Here is a 17,981-nt window from a genome sequence, read left to right as displayed (position 1 = left end):
TCGGCTCAGGTCATGATCTCAGCGTCCCGGGATCGAGTCCCGCATCGGGTTCTCTGCTCGGCAGAGATCCTGCTTCCCTCTCTCTCTCTCTGCCTGCCTCTCCATCTACTTGTGATCTCTCTCTGTCAAATAAATAAATAAAATCTTTAAAAAAAAAAAGAGGTTTTTTTATAAAAAAAAAAATAGAAGGTATTTAGAGAGTCCTCTTTTTCTGCACAAACGAATTTATATTTTCTATAAACAAAACAGTATGGAGGTTCCTGAAAAAGTTAAAAATAGAACTACTCTATGATCCAGCAATTGCATCACTAAGTATTTACCCAAGGAATACAAAAATACTAGATGAAAGGGATACATTCACTCCACTGTTTACAGCAGCAGCATCTACAATTGCCAAACTATGGAAATAGGCCAAGTGTCCACCAACTGATGAATAGATAAAGAATATGTGAGATATATATATATATATATAATTTTTATGGATATTACTCAGCCATATAAAAGAAATCCTGTCATTTTCAGTGAAATCTTGCCATTTGCTTGGATGGACCTAGAGAGTATTATGCTAAGCGAAATAAATCGGTCAGAGAAAGACAAATACTATATGATTTCCCACATATGAGGAATTTAAGAAACAAAATAAATGAGCATTGGGAAAAAAGGACAGGGGGCAAACCAAGAAACAGACTCTTAATTATAGAGAACAAATTGATGGTTGCCAGAGGGGAGGTGGGGAGGAAAGGGTTAAACAGGTGAGGGGTATTGAAGAGGGCATTTGTGATGAACATCAGTTATAATATGGAAGGGATGAATCTGTACACCTGAAACTAATATTACACTGTATGTTAACTAACCAGAATTTAAATAAAAACTTTAAACAAAGACTAAAATAAAAAATAAATGTTCAATAAGTGAATCAACAAAAACAAAACAAAAAGTAAATGCACATGGCATTTTGTTTGATATTGCCAAATATCCCTCCAGAAGGGTTGTGCCACTGTGCATTCTACCAGTAATGCAAATATGTTCTCATAATTTTTAACTTTGGCAAATCTAATAGATGGGAAGTAGTATGTTGGTGCAGTCTTAATTTTAATTTCTCTATGAATGAGGTTAAGCATATTTTCCTACTTTTTTTTTTAATCTTCATATGTTTAAGGGCCACTTAAAAAATACCCTTTGGGGGTGCCTGGATGGCTCAGTGGGTTAAAGCCTCTGCCTTCGGTCGGCTCAGGTCATGATCCCAGGGTCCTGGTATCGAGCCCCGCATCGGGCTCTCTCCTCATCAGGGAGCCTGCTTTCTCCAATCTCTCTCTCTGCCTACTTGTGATCTCTGTCTGTCAAATAAACAAATAAATAAATCTTTAAAAAACACCCTTTGAATTATCCACTCATGTTTTTTGTCCATTTTTCTGCAGGGTTTTTGGTCTTTTTCCCCGAAGTTTTCAAGTGCTCTTTCTCTATTAGCGATATTAGCCCTTCCTCTTCATGTTCCTACCCCCCATCCAAGATGTAAATTGCAAATACTTTCTCCAATTTTTTTCAGTTGTCTTTTGACTTTATTTATTTAAAATGTATTTTAAAAAATATATTTATTTTTATGTAGTTGAATAAATTACTGCACATGGATTTTGAGTCACAGGTAGAGAAACTTTCCCTATTCTAAGATGATAAAGGCGTTCACCAATGTTCTTTTACTACCTTTCAAATATTATTTTTTACGTTTAGGTCCCTGGAACACGTGGAATACTTTCTAGATGGTAACAAGTTGCCTGGTACCACTTTTAGAAGAAGTCCATCTTTGCCCTTGTAATATAACAGGCCACCTTCATCCTATACTAAATTTATATCTGTACTCGTGTTTAATTCTGTCCCCAGTTAGTCCTTGTATTGTGCTAACTAGTGCTCCAGTGCTAGGTATATGGTGGGGCGATTTCAGATGGGAGACTGGCCAGATTGTCCAAGGATGGGAGGGAGTAACACCAGGCATTTGCCAAGTAAAGCAGGAAAATATACATCTGTAAGTGTTAGGGGATGAGAAGGAGAAAGGAGGAGCAGAGAAGACTTGGGATTTAATCAAAAGAACTTTTAAGTCATAGTCTTGTAAAGAGAGAAATGATGGAGCACTTGAGCTTACTGAAGTGAATGGAATATAGAAAAGGAAGTAAAAAGAAAGAACCAAACTGATCAACAGTGAAGGGGGACTTCCAGTCTGATTGGGTTCTTATTTCCTTATAAACCATAGTTATAAACTCTAGATATTATAGTTCAAAAAATAAAACAGCTATCTGAGATAATATAGTTAAAAAAATAAAACAACTATGTGAGGACAGCTATCTGAAGACTGTGGAGACTGAACAAAGTTCAGAGAGGAACTGGAACTTGGGAACAAGTGACCAGCAAAGAATGAATTCCCCCAAGGGTGGCCTCAGTTGTAACAGTGTGAACCTAGTATAGCAGCTAAAACTTTAATAGAAAGACCTCTGTCTTTCACTGGCCTTATCAGGGGGAGGAGCCAGGGGCAAGGAGAGCCTCCAGAAAGTGAGGAAGAAATCCAAGAAGGGAGGAGGTAGCCTGAGAACCCTAAATTATGTGTTTAAAACTCAGTCCAGGCACCTTGCTGACCCTTACACCACACATGTATGGGACAAACTGGAAGCAGCTCATAGTGGAGGCTAAACCAATGCAACCGAGATCTGGTCCCTGACTACTGCAGACCATGACTAGCTGCAGTTTGTGTCCAACAAAGTTAGCTGTCTACCAAAACAAACACTTTTCAGGGTAATATACTAGAATCCAGAGTCCCTATAACAACATTCACAAATTACAACCCAAATTCTGACCCAGAGTCAGAAAATGTGACCCAGTCTCAAAGGAAAATACAATCAACAGATGCAAACACCAAGATGATAAAGGTATCAGACTTATTAGACAAAGATTTTAAAGCAGCATAATTATATAACTATACCTATAAATTTTAATTATGTTCAATGAGGAGTAGAAAATATGTTCATAATGAATGATGATATAGGAAATATCAGGGAAATAGAAAATATAAAAAATACAATATGGAAATTTTAGAACTAAAAAATACATTATCTGAACAAGAAAATTCACCGCATGGGCTTGGGAATGAGAGATGAGAGACAGTGAACTTAATGATAGGTCAATGGAGATGATAATTTAATCTAAAAAAGAGAAAGAAAACACTTTGAGCAAAATAAAACCAACCATAGAGGCTTGGAAACTGTAAAACAATTTTATAAGTCTTAACATGTGGGTAACTGGAGTCCAAGAAAAAGAGACAAAGAGGAATGAGATGGAAAAAATACTTGAGGAGATGATGGCAGGAAATTTCCCAAATTGAATCAAAGATATACATTTATAGGTTGTGATACTGTGGCTTATAGTAAGAGGTATATATTTGATCTTTGTCTTGTTTCTGGAAGAGCTCCTAAAACCTTTGGAATTTCCTAAGTGAGAGAGCAATAAAGGTATCTTTTGTCATGTTAGTGAGGTGACTTTTGGGAAGCACCTAAGGATGGGGTCAGTTGCCAGAGAAGTCAGTCCTGTGTTTAGAGTGTTGGAACTTTCAGCTCCACACTGTGACCTCTGGGGAGGAGAAAGGGACCCAGAAGTTGAATCACTTGTCAATGGCCAATGAATTAATTAACTGTGCCTATGTAATGAACTCCCCATAAAACCCCCTAAAAGGACATGGTTCAGAGAGCTTGTGGGTTGATGAACATGTAGAGATTTGGGGAGAGTGGTGTATTGGGAGAGGGCCTGAAAGCTCTGATCCTTTGTCCTCACACTTTGTCCTATGCATTTCTTTTATTGGGCTGTTCCTGAATTATATCCTCCTGTAATAAAATGGTAATCTAGTAAGTAAAATATTTCTCTGAGTTCTGTGAGCCACTCTAACAAATTAATCAAATCCAAGGAGGTAGTCACTGGAAGTTCTGATCTATAGCTGATCACTTAGAAGCAGAGGTGACAACCTGGACTTGTGATTGGTATCTGGTATGTGTGTGTGTACGTGTACACATGTGTGAGATTTTATGGGACTGAGCCCTTAATTTGTGGATCTGATGTTATCTCCAGATAGTGCTGGAATTGAGTTAAGTTGTAGGATACCCAGCTGGTGTAGAATTGCTTGTGGGAAAATGCCCCCAAACATCGAAATCGGGTACAGAATGGTTATAGATTCAAGAAGCTCAGTGAACCCTAAATAAGAAATCTCTGCCTAGTCACATCATTGTAAAGCTGGTGAAAAACAAACATAAAGTGAAAATTTTTGAAAGCTGCCAGATAAATGATCCTTTACATACAGGGGAAAGTGATTCAAGGACTGTGATATTTGATTAGAAACCATGGAAGACCAGAAGATAGTGGAACAACATTTTTAACATGCTGAAAGAAAGAAATATTCTGTCAACCCATGATTCTATATACAAGAAAAATACCCTCTAAGAATGAAGCTGAAACATGCAGTTTTGGATAAATAACAACTAAGAGAATTTGTCACCATCAGAACTAGCTATAAGAAATAAAAAAATTCTTTGAGCTGGAGGACATAATATCCAAAGGAAATGTGGATCTTCAGGAATGAATGAAGAGCACTGGAAAAGAAAAGAATACTTTTCTCTTGGTTTCTTTAAAATACACATGACCATTTAAAGTAAAATTTATAATAATGTCTTGTGTAATTTATAATGTAGATGTAATCCACATGGCAACTATAAAATAAAAGACTCTGTGTATGTGTATGTGTGTGTGTGTGCAGGGGATAAATGGACCTACATGGTTGCAAAGTTTCTATATTTCACATGAAATGGAACTATATTAATTCTAAGTAGGCTGCCGAAAATTAAAAAATATCTTTTAACCCCTGTAAGGTTTCTACATTTTATGTAAAATATTATCATCTTATTTTATTTATTTTATTTTATTATTTATTTGAGAGAGAGCACAAGCCAGGAAGGGGGGCAGTGGGAAGAGTAACAGAGGGAGAAGGAGAAGCAGGGAGAGAGACTGTGGGGCTCCCTGGGATCTTGACCTGAGCTGAAGGCAAACAACCGACTGAGCCACCCAGGTGCCCCTCTTATTTTATTTTTTTAAGTGACCTCTATACCCAGTGTGGGGCTCAAACTCATAATCCCCGGATCAAGAGTCTCATACTCCACGGACTGAGCCAGCTAGGCACTCTAAAGTATTATAATCTTGCATCTTCAGTGTTTTATGTGAAGTGGTACTATACTGACTCTGAGTAGACTATGAAAAGTTAAGAATCTATAACATAATCCCTAGAGAAGCCACTAAAAATTAATGTAAGGAAATATAGCTAAATGACAAAATATAAATTAAAACAGAATCCTAAAAATATTTAATAATCTAAAAAATGTGGGAAAGCAGGGAAAGGGTGAACAAAAACCAGAGAAGACAAAAAAATAAATAAATAAAATGGTACACCTAAATCCAACCATATTAATACTTATGGTAAATGTTAATGGACTATATATTCCAAGTAAAAGGCAGAGATTAGCAGAATGGATTAAAAAGCAAGACCCAATTACACACTGTCTATAAGACATACACTTTAGTATAAAAACATAAAATGGGCTGAAACAAATGGATGAAAAAAGATGAACCATAAATACAGTAAGACCCAAGAAAAATAAAAACATGTCATACAAAGATTTGTTTATGGATATTTGCAGCAGCTTTAGTTGCAATACACCAAAATTGGAAACAAGTGAAACATCCATTAACAGGTGGATGATTAAACAAAATGTGGAATATTCATACAATATACTACTAGTCAGCAATAATAAGAAATTATGGTTTAAACAACAACATGGGTTAATCTCAAAGTCTAAAAGAAACAAGTCAGATATAAAAGAATATGTACTATATGATTCCATTTATATAAAATGCAAACTAATCTACAGACAAAAGCCACATTAGTGGCATACACTAGGGAATGAGGGAGGAAGGGAGTGTAAAGGGGCAAAAGGAATCTTTTAGGGATGATAGAAATGTTCTGTATTTTGATTGTGGTGATGATTCGTGGGCATATACAACTGTCAAAACTCACTGAATTTATACTTTGAATGGGTGCAATGTACGGTATGTAAATTACTCCTTCAAAATGTCGGAGAAGAAATTTTTTTAAACCTCCATTTTCAAATATCTTTAGATTTTCTGTTAACTCTAAAAAAATCTTTAATTCAATTTCAAAAAAGGGAAGAACTAACATTTTCTGAGACCATAGCTTCTGTTAATGAAATAAGCACATGTCTCTCTGTGTTGAATATCTTTAGGTAATAAATACACCAGTTGTTCTAATTTAGTCTTAACACTACAGGGAAATGACTTTATTGTGGTTATCAAAGACAAACTCAATGAACAACTGCATTTTCTGGTCTATTTTCCAAGACATTGGAAGGGGGAAACAATTCATTTGTGGAGTTTGACAACTGCACTGAAGCATGAAGCATACGATAGCTTTTTTTGTTTTTGTTTTTGTTTTTACTTTTTATTTTTTTCTGGACTCCTTTAGGAAGCAAGGAATCTTTACCTTTTATGTTTGGGTTGTTAACATTTGGTGTTTCCTGAGAACACATATGGATACAATAGCTTTCCAAAAGAGCTGACATTGATCTCTAGCAAAGGAAATACTAAACAGATGGTTTGAGAGCACTTAGAAAGGGAACTTGATATCCTTGTGTACAAGGCTGAGAAGTGCAGGCTGGCTGACAGCATCGTTAGGTTGATTTGTAACTGGCTGAAAGACTTACACACTCAACCAGTGCACTGCTGTCAATCTGGACAGATGCCCTTTGGATACCAAAGTGCATTGATCATACCAGCCCTTTTAATTTTGGCATATTTATTACTTAGCCATTCTTGAGAAAACTATTATAAAATTTTTATTATATGCAAGCGAACACATGTAACATATATGTAAGCTACAAGCATAACAGCAAAAGGAACATTCATGAATCCTTTATTCAGCTTAAGATGTAGAATATCAACAATACTACTAAGATATCCGTTATGTTTTTTTTCCTGATCTTCTGCAAGGGAAAACTTGTCACATTGAGGGTTTTTTTTTTGTTTTAAAGATTTTATTTATTTATTTGACAGATAGAGATCACAAGTAGGCAGAGAGGCAGGCAAAGAGAGAGAGAGGAGGAAGCAGGCTCCCCGCCAAGCAGAGAGCTGGATGTGGAGCTGGATCCCAGGACCCTGGGACCATGACCTGAGCTGAAGGAAGAAGCTTTAACCCACTGAGCCACCCAGGTGCCCCTGGATAGTAAGCGTTTAATAAATGTCGCCATTATTATGATCCATAAACAAAAGTTAGTGTAGGTCAAGAGACTAATGCTTTTATTTCATATTTCTCCTCCTTGAGGCTCAGAACTTAACTTAAAAATGAGTAAAGCTATCAGCATTATTCTCTCCACCAATGGCTCTTTTATGGTGTTAACTTTGGCTGCTGGAATTGACAGGCTCTCCTAGACCCTAAATTTATGATCGAGATCCAGGTTTAGGGATCTGCTCTAAAGAGCAGGGTTGGCATATGTGTAAAGAGGGCATATAAAGATAAAGAAGGCCGCCAGCTTTCCCTGTGAGAGGTATACATCATCATAACTCTATTTCAAAGACTAACACTTCTAGTCCTCTTTTAAGAGCAAAAGAGGAACAAAATGGATAAATAACAGAAAAGAAAGGCTACCAAATCTGTGGGAAAGTTTTATAATACTATGTTACATGAAAACAAAATGCCATATATGTGAATTATAACTATGTAATCTAAGCATGATTGTGAAAACCAAGAGACAATGTGTAAAAATAAAATCAGTATATTGGGATAGTTCGATTATAAATGGTTTTAAATTTAAAAATTTTTTATGGTCATATCTTCTTTTTCAATAAAAAATTATTAGAGCTTGAAAATTTTCTCAGTAAAAAGGCATATATAAAAAGGTTCTATTATTACTATTATTTTTTAAAAAGATTTTATTTATTTGTTTGTCGGAAATAGAGAGCGAGAGATAACACAAGCAGGGAGAGTAGCAGGCAGGAGAAGCAGGCTCCCTGCCAAGCAAGGAGCCTAACGCAGGACTCCATCCCAGGGCCCTGGGATCATGACCTGAGCAGAAGGAAGACACTTAACTGAGTCACCCCTGCATCCCATACTGTTACTACTATTAATACCACAGATAACATTTATTTACTGCTCACATGTGCCAGGCACTGTTCTAAGTGCTTTACATGCAAGGTGTATTTAATCTCTCTGATATGAGGAATTTGAGAGGCAGGGCAGGGTGTTATGGGGGGTAGGGAAGGAAAAAATGAAACAAGATGGGATCGGGAGGGAGACAAACCATAAGAGACTCTTAATCCCATGAAACAAACTGAGGGTTGCTGGAAGGTGGTGGGGGTAGGGATAGGGTGGCTGGGTTATGGACATTGGGGAGGGTATGTGCTATGGTGAGTGCTGTGAAATGTGTAAGCATGATGATTCACAGACCTGTACCCCTGGGGCAAATAATACATTATATGTTAATAAAAAAAATCCCTATGAGGCAGCTGCTCTTATTAGTCCTATTTTGTAAATGAAAAAAATTGTGAAATAAGAAGTTTAAATAACTGTTCAAGGTCACACAGTTCTCCAGTAAAATGTAAAAATCCAACTGGATGGTTGAATAAACAATGATGAATTTATACAGTAAAATGCATCACAGGTATTAAAAGGAATAGATTAGTTCTTTCTGTGTCAATATGAAAAAAAATGGATAATTAACCAAATGAAAAAAATAAAAATGCAGACAGAATAGTGAGTACTGTATAGTTACATTTTGGTAAAAGTATTGATAACAGTAATAATGTTACATGTGTGTCCATATCCATGTACATGTAAGGAAAATTATTCAGCAGAATGTGTGCTATGGTACTAATGGTGGTTATCTCTGGAGAGCAGAATTTTGAATCATTTTGAACAGTTTATATTATATACTTATACAATGTTTAAATTTGCACAACATTTTTTAAGAGATCATATTGCTCTTTTTTTAAAGATTTTTTTTTTATTTGAGAGAGAGAGAGAAAGTGGGCGAGAACATGAGAGGGGAGAAGGTGAGAGGGAGAAGCAGACTTCCCGTGGAGCTGGGAGCCTTATGTGGGACTCGATCCCAGGGCTCTGGGAACATGACCTGAGCTGAAGGCAGTTGCTTAATCAACTGAGCCACCCAGGTGCCCTAAATTTGTACAACTTATAATAAAAAATGGTAAAATGACCAGACAAAAGCTACTACAAAGAGAGCTAGGCTGGATCTTTTAGCTAAATTTTAAATAAAGAAAAAACGCACCAGTTAGACCAAACAGGAACAGATGAAAGAAAGCACCATTTATGGGACACCCGGGTGGCCTAGTCAGTCAAGCCTCTGCCTTCAGCTCAGGTCATGATCCCAGGGGTTCCTGCTCAGTGGGGAGTCTGCATCTCCTTCTGCACCTCCCCCTCATGCATTCTCTCTCTCTCTCTCTCTCTCTCTCTCTCTCTCGCGTGCGCTTGCGCACACACACTTGCACTTTCTCACTCAAATAAATAAATATAATCTTTTTTTAAAAAGCACCATTTATGTGGTTGAAAGAAAATATAAAATAGGCTATATGGTCTGAATATTTATAGAAAACTTAAACTGATACGAGTGTGATTTAAAGTTAATCTTTTCATTTTAGATTTTGTTAAAAAACTTGCTAAAATGTGAGTCTACTTTCTTCATTTCTTTTTTTTAATTGTAACTTTCTTTTAAGATTTCATGTGCTTATTTGACAGAGACAGCAAGAGCAGGAACACAAGTAGGGGGAGTGGGAGAGGGAGAAGCAGGCTTCCCGCTGAGCAGCTGGATGTGGGGCTCCATCCCAAGACCCAGGGATCATAACCTGAGCTGAAGGCAGACAGGCAACAACTGAGCCACCTACTTCCTTCATTTCTAAATTCATTCTTATTTTGATGATTCTGGATCTTGCACTCTCCAAGTCATCCTTATAATTAGTTCTCACTGGGCAGGATTGCACTAAAGGAGGCAGAATTTTTTTTTTTTAATTTTTTTAAACAGATAATGTGTTATTAGCCCCAGGGTACAGGTCTGTGAATCGCCAGGTTTACACACTTCACAGTACATACCATAGCACATACCCTCCCAATGTCTATAACCCCCTCCCCCCCCTCCCCCCAGCAACCCTCAGTTTGTTTTGTGATATTAAGAGTCTCTTATGGTTTGTCTCCCTCCCAAACCCATCTTGTTTCATTTCTTCTTTTCCTACCCCCCAAAACCCCAACGTTGCATCTCCACTTCCTCATATCAGGGAGATCATATGATAGTTGTCTTTCTCTGATTGACTTATTTCGCTAAGCATAATACCCTCTAGTTCCATCCACGTTGTCACAAATGGCAAGATTTCATTTCTTTTGAAGGCTGCATAGTATTCCATTGTGTATATATACCACCTCTTCTTTATCCATTCATCTGTTGATGGACATCTAGTTTCTTTCCATAGTTTGGCTATTGTGGACATTGCTGTTATAAACATTCATGTGCATGTGCCCCTTCGGATCACTACATTTGTATCTTTAGGGTAAATACCCAGTAGTGCAATTGCTGGATCGTAAGGTAGCTCTATTTTCAACTTTTTGAGGAACTTCCATTCTGTTTTCCAGAGTGGTTGCACCAGCTTGCATTTCCACCAACAGTGTAGGAGGGTTCCCCTTTCTCCACATCTTCGCTAACATCTGTCATTTCCTGACTTGTTAATTTTAGCCATTCTGACTGGTGTGAGGTGGTATCTCATTGTAGTTTTGATTTGTATTTCCCTGATGCCAAGTAATGTGGAGCACTTTTTCATGTGTCTGTTGGCCATCTGGATGTCTTCTTTGCAGAAATGTCTGTTCATGTCCTCTGCCCATTTCTTTTTTCTTTTTTTAAATAAAGATTTTATTTATTTATTTGACAGACAGAGATCACAAGTAGGCAGAGAGGCAGGCAGAGAGAGGAGGAAGCAGGCTCCCTGCCGAGCAGAGAGCCCAATGTGGGGCTCGATCCCAGGACCCTGGGATCATGACCTGAGCCAAAGGCAGAGGCTTTAACCCACTGAGCCACCCAGGTGCCCCCTCTGCCCATTTCTTGATTGGATTATTTGTTCTTTGGGTGTTGAGTTTGCTAAGCTCTTTATAGATTTTGGATACTAGTCCTTTATCTGATGTCTTTTGCAAATATCTTCTCCCATTCTGTCAGTTGTCTTTTGGTTTTGTTAACTGTCCTTTACTGTGCAAAAGCTTTTGATCTTGATGAAGTCCCAATAGTTCATTTTTGCCCTTGCTTCCTTTGCCTTTGGCAATGTTCCTAGAAGAAGTTGCTGTGGCTGACGTCGAAGAGGTTGCTGCCTGTGTTCTCCTCAAGGATTTTGATGGATTCCTTTCTCACATTGAGGTGCTTCATCCATTTTGAGTCTATATTCATGTGCAGGAGGCAGAATTTTGCCCGACTGAAGGACATACTCTCATACTTACTTTTTATTATTTATTTATTTAAAAAAGATTTTATTTATTTATTTAACAGAGAGAGAGAGACAGAGAGAGAGAGAGAGATAACAAGTAGGCAGAGAGGCAGGCAGAGAGAGAGAGAGCTAAGCAGAGAGCCTAATTCGGGGCTTGATCCCAGGACCCTGAGATCATGACCCCAGTTGAAGGCAGAGGCTTAACCCACTGAGCCACCCAGGCGGCCCTCATACTTACTTTTTAAATGAGTCTGCATTTAAATGAGTCTACATTTCCCTGTAACTGGTCTCTCTAAAAGTGGAATAGAGATACTTTTCCTTTAATAGATGATCATGGTTACAGAGTTAAAAAAATATATATATATGTATATATATAAATAGACTCAAGAAGTACTTGAATTAAGGTGTCTGGGTGGCTCATTTGGTTGAGTGGCTGCCTTGGGCTCAGGTCATGATCCCATCAGATCGAATTCTGCATCAGGCTCCCTGCTCAGTGGAGAGCCTGTTTTCCCTCTCCCTCTGCCTGCTGCTCTGCCTACTTGTGCTCTCTATCTCTCTGCCAAATAAATAAATAAAATCTTTAAAAAAAAAAGATAAGAAAAAAAGTGCTGGGCGCCTGGGTGGCTCAGTTGGTTAAGCAGCTGCCTTCAGCTCAGGTCATGATCCCAGCGTCCTGGGATCGAGTCCCACATCGGGCTCCTTGCTCATCAGGGAGCCTGCTTCTCCCTCTGCCTCTGCCTGCCATTCTGTCTGCCTGTGCTTGCTCTCTCTCCCTCTCTCTCTCTGACAAATAAATAAATAAAATCTAAAAAAAAAAAAAAAAAGAAAAAAAAAGAAAAAAGTGCTTGAATTAATTTACGATATTCATGGGTTACAAAGGGAAGCTGAGTGTTTGACATATGAAACTAACTATTTGGGTTGATGTCAAAAAGGGAGACCATTACCTCACCCAAATCATTTTATTTTTTCCAATCATTCACTTATTTTTTAAAGAAACATTTATTGAGAATCTGCTATGTGCAAGGCTGGATGATACATGCTGGTGATACAAAGATGTGTTAGATGTAGTTATCCTCAGGTAACTTACAACGCACTTGGGACCTGGCCATTAAAAACAAATCTCAGGGGACGCCTGGGTGGCTCAGTTGGTTGGACGACTGCCTTCGGCTCAGGTCATGATCCCGGAATCCTGGGATCGAGTCCCACATCAGGCTCCCAGCTCCATGGGGAGTCTGCTTCTCCCTCTGACCTTCTCCTAGCTCATGCTCTCTCTCACTGTCTCTCTCTCAAATAAATAAATAAAATCTTTAAAAAAAAAAAACAAATCTCAGAAATATTAAACCACTCATATGCAAAAATTTTCAGAAATATTAACAAGATTAGCTGACTTTTACTGAACATTTATCATGTACGAATTAACACACATCATCTCATTAAATCTGTACTATTGCATAAGGCAAGAATTAGCAACTAAGGCTTAAATAGACTAAGTACCTTCTCAAAGTTGCACAACTAGTAAGTGATAGAACTGGGGTTTATACTCAGACAACCTGATTCTGGAGCGCTCATCTTCTTGAGAATGAGAGAAGTTGCTTTTGCTAATCTCTTCATAAGGACACCAAGACGAGGCAAACATCAATGGAATGAAATAATTACGAGGAAAGTACAGGTAACTGGGAAGATCTCAAGATATGAACCATACATATATACTTAGCCCGCAAAGAGGAATTACAAGAAATTTATGGGATGATGTATTATTTATAAGCAAATAGGAGGTTACAGGAAGATCATCAGGAGTGACACAAGGTAGAAAACTTGTCTTCCTAAATGTAAAAGTTCTTCTATATGGCTCTAGACACCAACTATTCTAAATAAAGACATCAGGTGGCCTCAGAGTACTCTGAGCTCTGTGCCACTAAAGATACAGGAAATTCTTACTGGATACAGTCACTGAAGATGGAAAAGGACACAGTCCATGCCTGATATATCCATTGCCAAAGAGAAAGAAAAAGAGCTTCTCTCTCATAGATTCAGTTTGAGAACTTACTCAAGTTCTGGTGGCCTGGAGGAACTATGATGGCTTCACCGAGGTCATGGCCCATTCTTTGTGACCATGAAAGTAAGGTGTTACTAGAGAATGGGGATTCAGCGGATGCTGGGCAGACCAAGAACTATCTCCACAGGTATCACTGTCATCAATTCATTCAACAAATATCACCTGTAATCTAGAATATTCTACACACTAGGACATAGAAATAAGTAAAACAAATTCCTAATCCTAAGGTACTTAGAATTTAATCCAGAAAGAAAAGATATCAAGTAGTTTCAGATTAGATGAGAAGACAAAATTATCACCCAGTGGTGAACAATTCTCCATGGCATATAATAAAGTGCTAAAATGTTTGGTATACACCACAAGGCTATCGTTATTCTAAGGAGAGGAAAATCAATATAGTAATCAGGAACATGAATTAAGCCTTAAGGGATGGGGAAGATTTGGCTGGAAGAAGATAAGGGAAGGAACTCAGAGGAAAGAAGAGGGAATTCAAAGGAAAAGACAACTATAAGTGAAGAGATGGAGAGAGAAAGAAAGACATTCAGTGAGGAGACTGACTTGAGAAAAGCAGAGTGTGCCAAGTGGGTGACAGCTCATAAATGACACAGCTAAGGCTGGTTATCCTCCCTCCCGGACCAAAACAATGTCAGTGGCCTCATGAAGCTGGAAGGATTCACATGTGTCAGGTTTGGAGTGGAAACACACACTTAGATTTAACTCTCTCACCTAATTAGTGTGTTATCCAAGTGTGACCAGAAAGCGATCAATGGTATCAGAATAGGGGCTCCTCCCATGTGCATAACCTTGGAGAAGGCCAATACATGCAGAAAGGACTGTTGAAGGGTGAACAATAACTTGAGTGTTGGATAAATTAAAACTGGTTAAAAATATCTTAAACTCCATAATTTGGGAATCTCTCCTTGACTTTCTGACCAAAATCTTTTCATAAATTTCCACTGTCTTAGAATAAAATCTAAAGGTCTTAGAATGGCATATATGGCCTTTCTTGATCAAATTCTTGCCTACCTTCATAGACTTAACTCCTCCTTCGGCCTGACCTGCTCTAGTAATAAGGAACCATGGGCACTTCCCTGAAAGTTGATTAATCTTGCTTTCTCATGCCCCCATGTCTCCTTTTTGAGTGCCCTTGTTTCTTCCTCTACATGATTAATTCCTATATGTTCTTTAAGACTCAGTTCAAATATTTTCTGCTCTAGGAAATTTAGAATTATTAGTGATTTATGTAGGATTTATTGGCAGGGACATGGGTATTAGTGGTTGCCGGGTTGGGGTAGGCAGGTTGGGGACACCAGAGCTGGGAAGCTAGCAACTAAGAACCCCATTATGGAGAGTTGGGAAGGATATAGGAGGCAGGGTGTATGTGAGCTGAGACTCTAGTCCCCTGGCACATGCTTCATTGTTCCATCAAACTTCACTGATAAAATATAAATCCAAAGATAAAATTTTTAAGAATTTCAAGAGAGCCACCAAAGAGCATTAAATCCCAAGCATAGGGTGTTTCTGAATGCCGGGCCCTGTGTGACTATATTGGTCATAAGTACATGAAGTCAGCCCTGCACATAAGTCTGTTTATTCAGCATTGGTTATAATAGCAAAGTGTAGTAAACAAAATTGTTCATTAATAAGTGATTAAACAAACTATGATCCAACCACACAATAAGAAAATCATACAGCCAGTAAAAAATAAGACAGATCTACAGATACTAACAGAGATGGCTATCCAATGCACAAAGAAGGTTATGGAATATTATGTATATTATGATTCTGTTAAAATACTAAATATATCCTTAATATATATTAGGCCTATATATATACACTTAGAAACACCTGTCTAAACCGTAGAGAAATCTGTTGGGTTCATTTAATTGAAGAACAAAAAGACCATGGAAAATAATCTTCCTGACCACTCATTAAAATTCTTTTTACCTTTTCTTTTAATTCTTACCATCGCTGCCAAGCTCTTCAGCAGGGGATACTGAGTCCATATACTCTAGGTCTCCCTTAGTGATTTCAACCACCTGAAGTCTCCTGACCCTGACTAGGTCTGTATCTTTCAATCCTTCCTCCAATTGTTTGACCACCTCCTTTCCAGGCTGGGAAGTCAGAACAGTAATCTGGAAATAAATCCAAGAATCAATGTGTCTACTTTGATGTACACAGTGAAGAACATAGTAGGTTAGATCTGGAGGATAGACACAGCAGAAGTCTGTGGCAGTGGCTATTTTCTTTGAAGCAGAGAAGATTTTATGGTAACTTACAAATCAAATTTCATTTGACAGATTCTGGTGGAAGAGGTCTGGTGGGACAAATCATTACAGGACCCTTCCAAACAGGTAAGGCCTATCCCAGAAAGCGACCAGTGAGAAGTCATCCCTATGTTTTAATTTAAGATTGCTTGAAGTTTCTCATGCTCAAAATGCTTCAATTTTATAAGGCAATGAAGGAAATAGAATCCTTAAATTCCACTCACTAAGTATGTACTAAATATCAGAGAATCTCTATGCTTCTTTCTCATGGTTGTGCTTCTACATAGATTTCTCTCCTTGTTCAACCTGCATACAGGTGAGCTGTTTCTTCTGCTTTCTTAACTCTAAAATGTACTCACCCTTGATCAATATATCTAACCTGAAGAGATACTGAGGTGTTTGTTTATAATCTGAATATTTTATTTCACCTGAGTAAATCTTCCAGATGTTTTTATTAGCAGTTTTGTCTTTAATTTGAAAATCTGGAAGGCAAATATTAAATATATGCAATTCTCTTTTGTACTTAGACATTTATTTTTGGTGTTTGGAACGTTTCTTTGGGGGGAAGAGTGAGTGAGCACGTGTGTGTGTGCATGGAGGGGGGAAGTAGCAAGACAGACGGAGAGAGAATCTTTTTTTTTTTTTTAAAGATTTTATTTATTTATTTGACAGAGAGAGATCACAAGTAGACGGAGAGGCAGGCAGAGAGAGAGAGAGAGAGAGAGAGAGAGAGGAAAGCAGGCTCCCTGCTGAGCAGATAGCCCGATGCGGGACTCGATCCCAGGACCCTGAGATCATGACCTGAGCCGAAGGCAGCAGCTTAACCCACTGAGCCACCCAGGCGCCCCCGGAGAGAGAATCTTAAGCAGGTTCCACCACCAGCATGGAGCCTGATGCACACAGGGTTAGATCTCAGGATTCCAAGATTGTGACCTGAGCAGAAATCAAGAGTCAGGCACTTAACCGACTGAGCCACCCAAGTGCCCCAGTGCTTGGACATTTTTGATTAATGAAGGATGCAGATAAAAGCACAGTTGTTTTTTAAAATACATCTGTTTGATGCCTGAGATTTCCAAAGACTGAATGTGTTTTAACTCATGCACCCAGTGGAGTACCCAGGCATGACTGACTTATATTTTTTAAGATTGTCTTAGTCTGCACTAGAAGTTTAGCAATCTTTAAATTTGCACATTTGCTAAGTCCAAGAAAATTTACTCAATTTGATGCCAAGATTTGATTAAGAACAACTGTAAGTTCTGAAGGGTGCAAAGGAAATATAAATACAGACAGCAATCTAGGCAGTTTACCAATTACTTTACAAGCTCCAAAAATCCAGAGGCAGATGGCATATTCAGATTTTGATTTCAGTTTTTCATCATAATTCACTTCAGCCCATATTTTTAGCATTTCTCTCTATGCTGGCTCTGTATAAGAATTACACAGGCTATAGGAAAAAGAGAACATATCTCTTGCCCACAGGGAAATGAAAATCTAGACTTGAAAATTACCATCAGAGTGTATGAAACAAAGAACAATATCAGGATGATAAATAATAATGAAGCATCTAGATGGCCCGCAATGGTCTTAGAGTCCTAAGGCCAATATTCTTACCTCCAGGGAAGTGAAGCTCAGAGATGCACCTGTGGTCACGTGTCTGCTGTACTGTTTGAACTGCTGAAGGCCATCCTGTACTGCCAGGTGCAGGGAAGTGCTATGTGGCCTGAAACAGCCTTCTCTCTGCAACATGCGGAGTTCTGAGATGCAGGCCTTCAGCCTAACAAAGTTCCCTTTCACTTGCTGTAAAGAAAAATGAACCAAAGATCTTTAGTGACCCAGGTTCCAGATTAATGGGCAGTCCATCTTCTTTATCAGTTATTCCTCAGGGGTCCCTTCCCTTCCTGAAGATTTTTTTTTATTTGACCATATCTATTCAATGCCTACTATGCTTTAGGCACTGCACTAAAATCTTCCCTATACCAGAAGAAAGAAAATTTGTAGCCAAAGGGCTTTGATTATGTGGAGTTACCAGGAACAGGAAAGGAAGTGTTTGAACTTATTCACTCATCCAAATGGAAGTCCAGTTGTGATTGCTG

The 17,981-nt window shown here is 38.3% G+C and overlaps 1 protein-coding gene across 4 annotated transcripts in view; it reads right to left on the bottom strand.

Annotated features, from left to right (window-relative positions):
• The window catches only part of M1AP (meiosis 1 associated protein), an 80,021-nt gene that overhangs the window by 28,895 nt on the left and 33,145 nt on the right, over positions 1–17,981 (bottom strand). For 3 of the 4 annotated variants that reach the window (XM_047743918.1, XM_047743919.1, XM_047743920.1), the window contains exons 3-4: positions 17,500–17,685; positions 15,588–15,756 (exon numbers count right to left, since the gene is read on the bottom strand). In XM_047743918.1, coding sequence (XP_047599874.1) covers positions 15,588–15,756; positions 17,500–17,685 — 355 coding nt within the window. The remainder of the gene's footprint in view (positions 1–15,587; positions 15,757–17,499; positions 17,686–17,981) is intronic. The other variant, XM_047743921.1, reaches the window with a different exon arrangement.

This window comes from Lutra lutra, chromosome 9 (assembly GCF_902655055.1).
Source record: "Lutra lutra chromosome 9, mLutLut1.2, whole genome shotgun sequence".
NCBI classification, from domain to species: Eukaryota; Metazoa; Chordata; class Mammalia; order Carnivora; family Mustelidae; genus Lutra; species Lutra lutra.
Note: the sequence above shows the minus strand (reverse complement) of the source record. Positions and strands in the feature narration are given on the sequence as shown.